The 14,352-nt window shown below is 51.4% G+C and overlaps 1 protein-coding gene across 2 annotated transcripts in view; it reads right to left on the bottom strand.

Moving 5' to 3' along the window:
• LRRC75A (leucine rich repeat containing 75A) overlaps positions 1-14,065 on the bottom strand; it is a 70,261-nt gene extending 56,196 nt beyond the window's left edge. For both annotated transcript variants that reach the window (XM_032707772.1, XM_032707771.1), the window contains exon 1: positions 13,409-14,065. In XM_032707772.1, coding sequence (XP_032563663.1) covers positions 13,409-13,672 — 264 coding nt within the window. In that variant the 5' untranslated portion in view covers positions 13,673-14,065. The remainder of the gene's footprint in view (positions 1-13,408) is intronic.
• Between the last annotated feature and the right edge of the window lie 287 nt (positions 14,066-14,352).

Genomic DNA, 14,352 nt, shown 5'->3' with positions numbered 1-14,352 from the left:
GTCACACCACAGCTCCTGCACTTGGAGCCGATGCAGTGCAGGCTTTTGCTTCTCACAGCTCCCAGGCTGAGGAGGATTCCCTTCCACCAGTGGATTTGACCCCACCTCGACTGTTGGGGTCCGAGTTGAGGACCAAAAGACAACCAGTCAGTCATAGGAACAAGGCAGGGGCAACTCTAGAAGGGGAACATCAGCAAAGCACCCATCAAGAAAAGCCTCTGCCTCCATGCCTTGGGCTATTTCCCTCTTACAATGTGACACCATCCCATGAAGCAGAGGCCTGAAATGCCGGTGGTAGCACAGTACCCTGCTAATCCCTGTGCTGCTGCATCCCACGGCTGGCTGAGCGTTCCTGGGAAAACTAAACCAGAGCCCATGAAATGCTGTGACCGAAGAATATTCCCACAGGTGCTAGAACAAAGTCTTTGGCTTGAAGTTCCCACCACAGTTCCGGCACTGCAAGCCCAGGACGTTTATTTTCCAACTTCAAAACAGCCAACACTAACATTTTTGACCACCAGTTCCTCCTGAAGTCAACAGCAGAGAAAGGAGAACCCAAGAAGCTTTCAGGACACTAGACCAACTTGTTAATATCGTTTCCCAGATATGACCACAGGGCTGAAAAATCACTGAAACCCGATGCAAGACGATGAGCTGAGCAAGAGCAAAGCCAGGATGAGCTCACTGTGCGGCCCCATCCGCCAGCAAGTCGAGCCTTCCCTTCCCTGCTTTGGTCCCAGCGAGACATCCACTGCCCTGGGCTGGAATTCCTCCAATGGCCACGAACAGCTGATTTCAATATTAAGGCAGCACTGAGACGTGACTAATACTAATTGAGCTGTTTTCAAAGTGTAGAAGCAACTGGTCTGTGGTGAACCAGACACCTACAGCCTCACACACGTGAGATGTGGGTGAACCACGGTGTTCACAATGGGCTGGGGTGGCATTAGCACAGGGTGACACCAAATGAGCCTTGGGACCTTACTCTCCCCTGCCAAGAAATGCCAGAAATTCGTGCCTGAAAGAAAGATTCCTTTTGCTAGACGCTAAACAAGAAAAAAACCTTGTTTCTCTCTGAAGATATCACAGGCTTGTCCAAAATCACCACTGACAAGTAAATAGGTTGGAAAAACCTACTTCTGAGAGTCGCTGAGCTGCCAAGCAGACTCCATATGTGTTATCTTTTCCCTTTTTACTTTATCTTCCCCGACGAGACTGCTCAGAAAGAGATAAGGAGCAGCTGCTGGGAGCCCTACTCGTGGCTCTGCCACTTCTGCACTCTTCATTCCTGCTCTTGGGATTTCCCTGCTCCAGTGGATGTTCCCATTCCCCTTTGCCAGGGGGACGCTCAGCCTTTCTGCCCCTCCATTCCCTCTGCAGAGCAAGTAGAACAGATGCTTTTCATGGAATCCTCTAGGTTGGAAAAGCCCTCTGAGATCATCGCGTCCAACCACGAACCCAGCGCTGCCAAGGCCACCACTAAACCACGGCCCCAGCGCCTCATCTACATGTCCTTTAAATCCCTCCAGGGATGGTGACTCCACCAGTGCCCTGGGCAGCCTGTTCCAGGGCTGGACAACCCTGTGGCTCGTGGATGGGTCAGTCAGAGATGAAACATCCCGAGATGGAGCTTGGTCAGCGTTGGGTCCCACAAGGCTTTGCACGTGGTGCTCAGCAGCACGATGTCATCCTGATCCTTCTGCAGTCAACAGAGGCAGCCCTGTGAAATGATCTCAGCCTGCAGGAATGGCACTGTATTCCTGCCTTTGGATTATTTCAGGCTTCTGTATTTTTGCTCCAGCACTGTCTCCTCTGAAGGGAGGGCATATAAGCAAACATGAGTCCTTCTAGAAAATATAACTGATTTATAGGATGAAGCAACACTTGAAGTTTTTTGTTGTTTTTTTTAAATAGCTTGCAGGAGAGAAGCTTAGCTTATTTATTTTCTTTGTGTTGGTGGAGAATAGCAGCCGATGGGCACAAGATGAAAGCACCCCAAGAGGAGAGTCCTCACTGCGTTTCAGGAGTTAATCTCATCTGAGAACTGCTTTTCATCCGTTTGAAAAAGGATGGAGAAGTTTGTCGGAGCCAAAACTTGCGCTGGGTGCAGACAGGCTGACCCTGTCACCTGCACTGTGCCAGATTCTCCACCCTCCCCCTCTGGACAGCAACAGGGCGGGAAGGAAAACAAAGGGAAGACCAACCATCCCCAAGCTGTGCATGGAGAGTGTGCAGCAGCTCGGGAAGAGCACTGGTGCTGTTTCCTTCTTTTCCAGCTCAGCCTTTCCACTTAATGACCAGTGCCCTGTACTGGACAGTCAAGTCCTGGTACAGTTCCAGCAGCTGGTCCCCATGTGGGAGCAGGGACCTGCTGTGTCAGGTGCTGCACACCCACGGGCTCTTGTTGCTTACCATGCACCCAGGGGCTTTACAGAGATGCACACATCCTAAAATCCAGGACAACCTGGAGTCTTACCAGCTCTAAGAGCTGCTGACACCCTTGTTCTTAAGCAACAAGGGCAAGAGAGGTAAAATGCCTCTTCTGGCATTCTCCCATGGAAAGGAGAGGATTTTTATACTCAAAAAGGAGATGTCAGAGGGCAGAGGTTGTACACATTCAGCTGAGACACCTTTCTCCCCTGCTTGGGCCAAATGCACAAATCTGTGCAAAGACTGTTTTGGGTTGGAAGGGACCTTAAAGCTCATCTCATTCCAACCCACTAAGCCCAGGTTGCTCCAAGCCCCATCCAACCTGGCCTTGGACACTTCCAGGGATGGGGCAGCCACAGCTTCCCTGGGCAACCTGTGCCAGGGCCTCACCACCCTCACAGGGGAAGAATTTCTTCCTAAAAAATCTAATCTAAATCTACCCTCTATCAGTTTGAAGCCACAGCAGCCCCTCCACAAAGACATGGAAGGAGCCTGTTTGCATCACCCACCCTGGTGATGCTCAGGGTTTTTAAGGGCACTTAGGTATGTGGTTAAGAGCTACATCTTTAATCTGAAGAGAGGATGAAAAGCCTCATGCTCAGCAATGATGAGGGCACTCTGTAATCCCATTATAGGCTCTGACAGGCTGGGAATGGCACACAATCATACATTGATGTTGGCTGCTGTAGGAGAGGCTGCCAGGTGGCTCGAGAATTGCTGAGATGAGGGTTTCCTCTTAAAACAACCACAGAAAAATGGGATGTTGATGGGGAAAGTAATGGACGAGACCATCAGCCTGGGCAAATTATCTCCACTTTTTGCAGGGTGGCTCGAAAGCCTCCCATCTTCCCATCCTAAGACTCAATCAGTGCCACCATTGCCCTTACCTGACAGGAATATATCATCAAAGGAATGTCAGGAGGTTTGAGGGGTTAAGGGAAGAAATTAAGTCTTTCCCATATTTTATCCCATGCTTGAGTGTTTTGATTTGCAGTGTAAGATTTTTAACCCTCAGGTAGAGCAGGGCAGGGATCTGGTATTTGGTACTTGGCTCAGAGGGAAGAAGCTTGGAAAGTGGAATCTTTCTTGAAGGCTTTCATAGTAACTTCCCTGTCTGGCACCAAGGAAGCTGGATGCTCCTTTGAGGATCCAACTTGGCAGGTACCTCCCAACTGGAGGAATGTGATTTATGGCAGCTGCAGGGGTGGGATCCTCCCAGATTTCTCAGTCTCTTCAGAGAAACCCAATGGTAAAGTTGTTTGGCTCAAAGTGATCAGTAAATGCCCAAACTTGCTATGGTAGAATTAATGGCAGGGCTACACAAGGGTTCAACTCAATGACATTAAAATTCAATTAATAGTGCTCTTCAAAGTGGCTTTAAACATTAAACATTAAATTTAAAAATTAAATTTAAAACACCCATTTCAAACAAGCAATTCAAGGTGACACCAACTTCTGGTCATGCTTTAATATTAAACAGCTCCTGTTTGCCCAGGTAAGCAGGACACATCAGCTGCCAAGGATTTTAAGGGAAGACACTGATGAAAACACAACCAGAAAAGACTGAAGCACAAACACAGCTTTTGAGGGAGTCTGGTTCTCTCACAAGGACAAAGAAAACATCTTAAATTCCGTTAATTCAAAGGTTGGACTCCACGATCTTAAGGGTCTTTTCCGACCTAAATGAGTCTGTGATCTGTTCCAACCCCTTGGCATTCTATCATTCCATGATTGTAATTCACTTAGTCCAGTTTAACACCTCATTTCAGCAAGTCAATGGACAAATCAGGAGTACAAAGGAGAAATGCATGTTTTCCAATCTGCAAGTAAAACTGCAACATGAGAGACCAAGATCTCTAATTATGGTGACCAGTGTAACTCATTAGGTACAATTAATACTCCAGTTAATGAATCAACTAGCCTTAAATGTCAATTCTCTTTGAGACATTTACTTTTTCTGCCTCACATATCCAGCCTATTTTATTAACTGATCAAATAACATTCAAATACTAGTTTTCTGCTTTTTAAACTCATTTTCGTCTCCACATAACTTGAGGCAGAAATAGAAAAGAATAAATCAATTGTGTAAACCCCAAATTCACCATTTCCCACCAGAATAAAAACATACAAAATTAATCACCCAGCCAAACAGCTGCCTAAATAAACACCCCCAGATCCACTAGGCTCCTTACTCAGAAAAGGAAGTATCTGATTACACCAAGCAGAAGCAGTTTTTTACAACCAAACAGGAAAACATCCTCTTTCTTATAGAATGATCCCCCCAAAAATCCTCAAAAAAAGGACTGCTTAAGTCAAGATTCTCTCCTTGCTGATTTTGGCTGTGGTCACCACTGTGGATGTAGGTCATTCACACTCACATCCCAAATTGCTTCACACTTTCTGCCTTGGCCCAGGAAGCCCACAGAGCCATTGGGAGCAAGATTTCTCCCAAATCCCTTCTTCTTTCAATCCTGGAGCGAGGAGGACTGTATCTAAATTGATGCTATAAATGGAAGTACATGAAAGAACACCAGAATGAATCAAGGTTGTCTGTGTGCCACCATGGATCAACAAGGACCTTCAGAGAAGGGACCATCAAGGATGGGCTGTTTGAACAGGTCTGAGTCCTGCTCCTGCAGAGATTTGTGCTTCACTACCCTGATTTTGGTGCACCAGGGCCTGAGGCTTATTCAACACAAGTAAAATTCATGGAGATGCTGCAAGAGGTATGATTCCTCCCCTGTGCAGGGGTGCTGGGGCTCTGCCCCAGTGTGCTCTATTGCCAAGGTCCAACCCAAGGCTCTCACCTCCACACTTGATATCTCATGGGACACCCCAAACCTCCTGCTTTCCAATTCCCACTGGAGGTGGGGCTGCCCCAAGTCATGGCCAGAGAGATGGTACCAGTCCCCACGACACTCACTGTGCTCTGTGGGACCAGCTCTGCAGGCAGGGTGGGAACAGGGACAGAGGTGTCCCAGCAAAAACCCTCAGCACATCCCTGCCTAAAATAACCATTTCTCACCACAGACTGCAAAAGGCTGAGGGCACGTCTGCTCTCCTTCCTCAGCAGACTTTGCTTTCCCCTGCTGGGATTTAGCTGCTGTGCCAAGATCTGCCTGGCCCTGGGGAGGATGGGGGCAAAGGAACAGCCCTGCAGAACAAGAGAGCGATGAACTGCTCGGCCGCTCCCAGCCACCCCCTGAGTGAGCTCAGATTAAGCATCCCCTGAGAGAGAGGGAGAGTCAGCTCTGGCAATGTTTCCCAGCGTGGTACCCAGCCATGGGACCAGGGGCTCTCAGGCACAGATTGGCTTAAAGCCCTGTGCCCTTGGGCCAGGAATCTCCTCCTCTGCACACAGAGTGCCTGCAAGAGATGAAGATACAGGAACCGTTCAAGGCGCTTTTAGTCTCACGTTTTCCAGGCTCATCCTGTTTTGGAGGGGGAGGAAGGGACAGATAGAGCTCACTCCTCTTGGAGTCTTTTGCATGCTGAAGGTTATAAAACGGGGCCTCACTTCCCAGGAACCTGGAGGTCCTGCCCCTGTGGGTGCTACACCATCCACCCCTCAGCTGGGTGAAGGCAGTGACCAGCACTTACCCCGTCACCCCCAGATTGGCCGAGCTGCTCTGCACCCTACACCCCTCACTTTTCTAACCTGGTTTATTTTTGCTTTCCCAGCTGACATCCACTTTCTCATTTTCTGTAGCTAAACATAAAGCAAGGAGCTGAGAAACCCAGCACACACCCCCCATCCTCCAAATAAACATGCACACTCGAGGGTCCTGCTCGGAGTGCAGGCTGGCTGATTGGTCTCTCCTTTAATTAATTAACATTCATGTCAACTCAGTTACTATCAGAATCAGAATCACTGTTACTAACAGACAGTGCCTCACAAGTAATCTCTTGTGCAACACACAAATGCAACCCCTGGCTCCCTGTGATCACTCACAAGCATTGCACAACCACACAGGAACGGGCAGCGGAGCAGCACCAGCGGGAAGCAGGAACAGGTCTGCAGCAAAGCAGCTGGAAATGCTGCTGTTACTTCTCAGAAACCAATCTCAAAGGCAAAGGGGACATTAAAGGACTGAAAGCAGCAGACAGCAGCGTGATCCAGTGCCAGTGGAGAGCAGGGAAACCCTCCATGGGCCGACAAGGATGCGCAAGCTGTTGGAACACCCGCAAAACTCAGAAATGTCTCCCAAAGAAATTCCCCCACCAATATCAAACCTGAGTCCTGTTTTGCAATGGCAAGAGAGCCAGGCCTCTAGGAAGGTTATATTGCAATATAAAGAGGCCCTAAGGAATGAGATATCCATTGAGATACCCAAAGGCATGAGGAAGGAGGCAGCTCCCTCCCGTCAGCTCTGGTCCGTGTCCAAGGCACTCTCTTGAGCTGGTGAAGCTCAAACCCTCGCACAAAGAAAGTGCTGCTGACTTTGAAAGACATGAAGTCTGAAAGATAAAGAGTCTTGAAAAGATCTGAGAAAGCTGAAAAGCTCGAAGCAGTTTCTTCTTGCAAAGCAGCAAGGTCAGAGCCAGGAATAATTGGAGTTAAAACCTTCTGCTTTCAGTGGAATGGAAAGGACAATTTGCTTTTCCTTTTAGAGGCAAGAATAAATTTACGATTCAGTGGTCTTTTCTCCAAAATCTGGAAGAGAAGGAGGCTGAGACACAAAAAAAGAGAAAGGGAATTAGGCATTGAATCGTATTAGGCATTTAGCTAGGACCTGCAGAAGTTAAATACTAAAAATTCCACATCACTTTGTACGAGAATGAAATTAATATTAATATATAACCATCTCCCTTACCTAAGAGGGGGCCACAGTCACCAACCACCCCAACACATCAAATACTATTATTGACCTAAAGCCTTTGAGAAGCTACAATATACTGAATTTTGAGTGCATCGTCCTGCATTCCTGCCCCCTGAGACCCCCAGCACAGCCCAGCACAGCGCAGATCCCAGCACTGGGATCTGCAGGGAGGTCTCTGCCCACACAGCCATCACACCCACACGCTGGCAAGACAGAGGAGACATCCTCAGACTCTGGGGTTTTACAGTTTGAAGCAAGATAAAAAGAAAAAAGGAAAAAAAAATATAAAGGTGCATGCCAGGCTCTCTGCAGGCTGGAGACTGGAGCTGCTGCATTTCACATCAGATGGGAAAGCCTGGCAGGGGGAAATGCACATTCCTGCTATTATATAAACAGATAAAGTGCTGAACAGGGGCTGGGGTGCCAACTGCAACCATTAACTTCTCCCAGCTTGGAGACTTCTGTCTCCAATGAGGGCACAGGCAGGACCTCCCCCTCCTCTGGGAGCAGCCTGTGGCACAGTCCAGCCCAGCCTAACACAGCCCAGTCTAACCCAGCCTGGCTCCACAGGTCCAGAGGAAGGAAACCGAGGTCTGACCCAGCAGTTTCATCTCAGATCCTTTTCAGCCGAGGCACCTCCCGGATCCAGAGCTATGGCACATGTGGGAATGACCAGCTCTCTGGGCACACAGCCCTCCCAGCCAGCAGCACTTCCAGACAGGCTGAGCCAGGGATCCTTGGGAAGCTGGTCAGGGAGGGAGCTCATCCAGGACGTGCCCCTCAAATGAAATGGGTACATGAACACAGATCTCACCCATGCTCAGGCCCCCACACTGCCAGCCCTGCAGCAGGCAGGGCCTGCCCAAGTGTGTTACACTAATGCATCCACTACCAACACTGATTCCTAATGTGTGCGATTCCCCAATCCTGACAGAAGAGAAAACCCACTCTGCTCCATGTCAGTGGCAGGGTGAGCATCACTGCTGCACAAGGGGGCTGCAGGGGTTGAGGCCACACTGCCAAACACATAACTCCTCTGCCTGACCATCCCCTCCCTCCCTGTATCTCAGCATCCTCCAAAGACGCATTTTTCCTTAGGAGGAGCAGCAGCAGTCACCTTGCAGGGGGTTAATTAAAACCAGGTTGCTTGGATGCCAAGCAGACATGGGACACATCCACCTGTGAATCCCACAGGGGAAGGAAAAAGTGCAGAAGGAGCCAGGATGGGAAGCACACACACTGCAAGAGATCATCTTCCAGCAGGGCAGGGTTAGGGAGCAGGGTGCGAAGACCAGAGACCCTGTTTGGGGCAGAAAACACCCCATCACTGTCACTTGCTGCCTCCAGCAGCCTAAGGGTTAAAAAAAATCGTGGAGAGCACTGGTGGTTTCATCAACAGCCTGAACCAGAGGAAATGAGTGCTAATCCCAAAGCTACCCCACTCGAGAGCTGGGTTACCCAACTTCCACCCTGCAGTGCACAGCAGAACAGGTCCCTGGCCTCAGCCCCCACTTCCCAGCCTCAGGATCTCCCACTTGCAAAAAAACCAAGCCCAATGATGCAAACCTCTTCATCCCTGCCCTCCTGGCAGCTCAGAGGCTGCAGGAAACCCCAGCCTTGGTCACCTGCGGTACATTGGCCGGTCCTGGTGCTCAGGAGAAGGGACCGGGGGTTCCCTCGCAGACACAACACTGCCAAGGTCCTCCAGCATTCCAGAGGCCACAGGATGGTCTCCACGGGAGTGATGCCGCATGGCTGGTGTGCACAGGGCCAAGAGGGAGGAGAGAGTGGCACAGTCCAGCCACGAGGCACCCACAGGCTGCAGATAAGCTGGATTGTATCAACCAGACCGCAGCGCTCCCCAAGGTCTGCTCTGGGTGTCCATAAGCACATCCAACCACACGGCTGAGGAGGAACCTTTCAGCAGTTTTGGCACCAGCAGGGCTGAAGCGTGTGCTCCGAGGCTGGGGCAAAGCCAGGGGCCAGCATCCTTCAGGGAAAATGTCTGAATCTGAGACAAGGCAGCAACAAAAAGCACCCCCTTCATCCTGATGAGCTGCAATCATCACAGACTTTACCCATTTGGGGACCTGACCCCCCTCCCCTGCCCTTCACACCCCATCACTGCCCAGGCAAAGCTGCTGCGGCAGAGAATCCACCTTACAAATGGAGCAGCTTTGCCGTACCTTGGACCTTGCCATTTGGCTTCTGGCCACCTCCAGCACCCAGAGGTTTATTACAACACTTTTGCTCTTCTTCTCCCCCTTTTTCTGTTTAATTCCTGGAACTGCTGCACACCTCCTGCCCAGCACGGGTGATGCCCAGATCTGGCAGATTCCTCCTCCTCCCCTCTCCCACCAGCTCTGCTGGAGCAGCAGCAACAGCCCAGCAAAGCCTCCACGTCGAGCCATAACCAATGGCAAATTCCTCGAGTGAAACGTAATGTGCTGGGAAGCGCTTCACCATTTCACTTGGGAAAACCGATCCGTTTGGCAGCGGAGAGGAGGAAAACATGCTTTGTTTTACAAATCCTCTCCCCAGCAGGAGAGACACTCCCAGAATTTAATATACTGACAGCTCTTGGCTGCCTTAACCACTGAAACTCCAGAGTGGGGAAAAAAATAAAAAAGTAAAAATAAAAGTGATATGCTACATAAGGCTAAAGCCCATCCTACTCTGCAACTGGTGGTATTGGGCACAGTGGAGCTGCAGTTCTCCCACCCAGGACATGGATGAGGTGGAGGGTGTGAGAGCAGGTTCCCGTGCCTCCAATGCTGGACACCCTGAATTAATTCATTCTTCATCCTCTCTTAGGGTGAGGCCCTGCAGCAGCTCCTTGTTGGAAAACAGAGAAGATGCTGACAGGTAAATCTGGGAAGTTGCTTTATAGCAGAGAAACCAGATTCCGAGTCATTCAGCGCAAGAATCACTTCCATGAAAGGCAACTGGCTCCTTCCAGGTGACTAGCAAGCTCCTGGCAACCCCAAACTCCAGCCTCAATAAAATGTTAAGTATTTCAGTGCATTCCCACTTATCCTCCAATGTGTTTAGCTGCCAAGAGCACCCTACGAGCAGCACTGCGAGGGCAAACACCTCAGCCAAAGAGAGCGGCAGACGGCACTTTTTTGGGGAAGGGATTTTAATTTTGCAGCGTGGGGTTCAGGCTCCGGGTCGTTGACAGCGTTACCAGAGCAGAAAGGAAAAAGCAGTGGGTATCTCTAGCTCAAGAGCCCGTAGTTAAACGAGCCTGGCTGTGCCAAAGGAGCACATACCCTCTGGAGTGGCCGCTGCCAGCTCCTGCATGCAGGAATAACACAGAGTGTTATTTTGAGGGCAGGCAGTGGGATCGAATTGCCTCCGCTCCAGAGACCGCTGCTGACCTCTCCGAGGAGCAGTCTGGAAGCAAAGCAGCCTGTCTGCTGTTCACGTTTTTTATCTTTTCAAACAAAAAGAAGTTCGCTTCGTATCTTAGCGTTTTACAGTTGTTTGCAACCTCCAAGCATTCCTGGAAACACTAATTAGTCCTTACAAGAGCCTGAAAAGAAGACAGTGCCGCTCCTATTTCAGCGAGGGGAGCAGGATGGATAAATCTGGTGAAATGCAAAAGGCCACAGTGGACATTGGTGCCAGTGGTGGGGCTGGAATGCTCATCCTGCTCAAAAAAAAAATGATGGAGCACCTCCAAACGCAGGGATGCTGTCACCTACCCCCTCACTAGCGTGCTGGGCTGGCTAAAAAGCTTGATGAAATCAGTGGAAAGGCTCCCAGTGACCTAAATGGCTGGGATTTAAAAAATCTCAACTGAGAGCTGGGCACCAGGTCACTGGGTTTGCTCGAAAATCCCAGTTTTGCAGGAGCAGCATCCCACGTTACATCAGCCAGTGCCACAGCCCCTCTGCAGTGGACACCCTATAAATGGCTCAGGGGAAAACTCTCTGCCCCACCAGGCTCACCCCTCCATCCCTCTCCACAGGGGGAAGCTCATCCTTCCCTCCAAATCCTCACTTTCAGGCTGAGATGTGGCAGGGGCTCAGCTTTTGGAGGCTCCCACTGGTGGGGAGCAAACCAAGGGTCCCTTGCAGCCACCAATGCACCTCTAAAATGTCCCCGCCCAAAAGCCAGCTGGTGGAAAACCACAGCAACCAGGATTTGTTCAGTGGGGCATCCCACATTCACTACCTGTAGGCAAGGAATAATACCACCTCATTAAAAACGTGCTTTGAGTCTATTATAGTATCTAGGACAAAGTGTTCCCTATTTTGACACTCTAAGATACATTTTATCAGAGCAAGCTCTTCAGAAACACTCACTGACAAAGACATGCTTGATTGTAACAGCTTCCTGGCTTCCCCCAGCATTTTAGAATGAATTTTTTAAGCTTTCCCCCTCCCTCCCCCCCGCCAAGTCAGATGACACGATGCCCCCACGGTCAGATTTGTCATCAGGGCATCATCCACTGTGACACCCCCCAGCTCCTTCACTCTGCACAATCAACTTGTGTGGAGGGCGAGGACAGTCCAGAGCATCGCTGAGAAAAAACAGTCTCTGAAGCCAGAGAGAACTTGAGAGTGATTCATGGCACTCCCCAGGCACCAAGATTTATTTTTTGAGGAGGTGTTTGAGATAAACACCTGCTAAAATTAGCACCTGCCTTTCTGCCAGCTCCAGTGGGCTGGGGCAGCGATAAAGCTCTGGCGTGGCTTGAGAGGGTGCAACATTTGGGCACTGATCTGCTGCCCAACTCATGGCCACTTCTGTCCCATGAGGTTTTCCCAGCCAAGGAAACCCACAACTGATGCACAGATCCCAAATGGAGAGGTCATTGTCCCAAAGAGTTGTACTGCCAACTCCCAGTGATGGGGCACGTTCATCTGGGGAAAAGCACCTTATCTCAAGGTTGAGAGTAAGTTCCAAGAGCTTTCCATAAAGAAACAGAAACAGATATGACACTGCTCAGATTTCTTAGCTGGGCTGTTCCAAAGATAGTCCTAAACCACATAAACCAGCTGGGCAGAAGGACCCTGGCTGACAGGATAAATGGAAGTGGCATGAATGGGTCAGGGACATGCCCCAAACGACACATCCACTTGCTAAAAAATTAACTGGACCAGAAAATGGTGGGGGTGGGAAATGCTAAAATCAAAACACAAAATCCAAAAAGAAAACCATCAGACTCTGCACCAGCTGTGTTTTCCTGTGGACAGATTAACTACAGGGCAAGAAAGCTGCTCCCAATGCCCAGCAAAGTTCTGAGCAACTTTTTCCCAGGTGGCAGAACTGGTTACACCAAACAGCTGAGTGCTGTGCAGGCTCCTTGGGAGAAAACCTGAGCTTGAAGACGGGTCTAGTTTTGGTTTGCGTGGAAAACTCGATGCCTTTCAAAGCCCTGCATACCCCAGAGCCTTGAAAATGCCCAGCACTTCGGTCTTTTTATCACCACCTATCAGTAGAAAAGATTAAATGCTAATTTGCTGGATACAGAGCAGTGCTCCTCAGCTGCCTTTCTGTTTGCTCACAGCAACTTTCCGTCCTGTTGCTTCTCAGCTAATGCCCAGCTCAAACAGACTTTCAAGGCAAAAGGTCTCGGGCTCTGTACAATTAATTCCCCACTCCCGCACAGCCTCTCGTTTCTCCAAGCCAACACCAGCAAAACTCCACCACGCGATTGTGCGTCAAAAAGAACAAGATAAAAAGCAAAGCTGCCAACTCTGGGTATTTCTGAGCCAGGAAGAAAAGAGCTGATCCTCAAAAGCTGCCAGCTCAAATTGCCTCAGCGCTCTTACAGAGCTGCTCTAAGCACCAAACTTTTGGAAAGTTGAGTGGGAACCACCTTGAGTGGGCTGTGCACGCTGCAAAACCCAGAGAGCTATCAGCGCCAGCAGTGAAGGGAAGGAGAAAAATGCACCCGGCAGGGTTCCTCGTTGCAGACAATGCAAAGCACCTCCCCGGGGGTATTTTAGCATCTCCAACACCATGACCACCCTGCAGCTCCTCAGTCACTTCCCCAAAATTACGCCACGAAAGTCAGACCCACAAAAACAGAGCGTGCCCCCTCTTTGCTAACAGGCTTTCGAAATCAGCATGGGGCTTGCTCCTAGACCGTCTTTTCCCCACAGAAAGCAGGCAGCCCCCGCCCGGAGAAACCTGCCCATCCTCACCTGCCGCAGGTTCTTCAGCAGCTCGGTGGCCTCCTCTTGCTTCCCCTGCTTCACCAGCACCAGCATGTCCTGGATCATGCAGATCCGCCGGTGGTAAGGGGGCAAGCTGCTGCCACCGCCCTTCCCAAACTTCTCGCCGGACTTCACCACGAGGGAAGCGAGGAAGTCTCCTCTTTCCCTGGGGGGCACCTTCTTGCGGTGGTGGGCCGGGGAGCTCTCCCCGGCGCTGCCCGGCTGGCAGCCCTTGGTCTGCTTCGTGCCCATGGTGTGCAACCCCGGCTCCCGCAGCCCTGGGGCTGCATGCGAGGGGGGTGACGGGGCTGGATGGCACGGAGGGGGGGCACGAGGCGGCTGAGGGGCGCACAGGAGGACGGAGGGGATGCACAAGGGGTTGTGGGGTACACAGGGGGGACGCACAAAGGGGTGGGGGACGCACAGAGGGATGCACAAAGGGGGTTTGGGGGTGAACAGGGGTCGGGGGATGCACAAAGGGTTTAGGGGGGAGGGATGCACGGAGGGTTCAGAGGATGCACGAAGGGTCCAGGGGGTGCGGGAGCCTAGCAGGGGGGTCGGTGCCCGGCGGCGGGGCGGCTCCGCTCCCGCAGGCGGAGGAGAGGGAGGCTGCGCCCGGCGAAGAGGAGCCGCGCCGCGGCCCCGCCGCTCCGCTCCATCGCCGCGGGGAGCCGGGAAGCCGGATCCGAGGAGCTGCTCCTGCGGCTCCGGGCGGCCCCGGGGCGGTGGGAGAGACCGGCGGCGCTCAGCGCTGCAAAGCGGCGGCGGCTCCGCGCAGCCCCCGAGCCCCCCCCCCCCCCGAGCCGCTCTCGCCTCCTCCTCCCTCCTCCTCCCGGTGCCGAGGGGGCTCCCCCGGGCAGGGCGGGGGGCGGCGGCCGCGACTTGGGGGCAACTGTTGCTCGGCGGGGGCTCCCCCGGGAGGCGGCTCGGCT

This window comes from Chiroxiphia lanceolata, chromosome 20 (genome assembly GCF_009829145.1).
Source record: "Chiroxiphia lanceolata isolate bChiLan1 chromosome 20, bChiLan1.pri, whole genome shotgun sequence".
NCBI lineage: Eukaryota > Metazoa > Chordata > Aves > Passeriformes > Pipridae > Chiroxiphia > Chiroxiphia lanceolata.
This window is presented reverse-complemented; position numbering and strand designations above follow the sequence as displayed.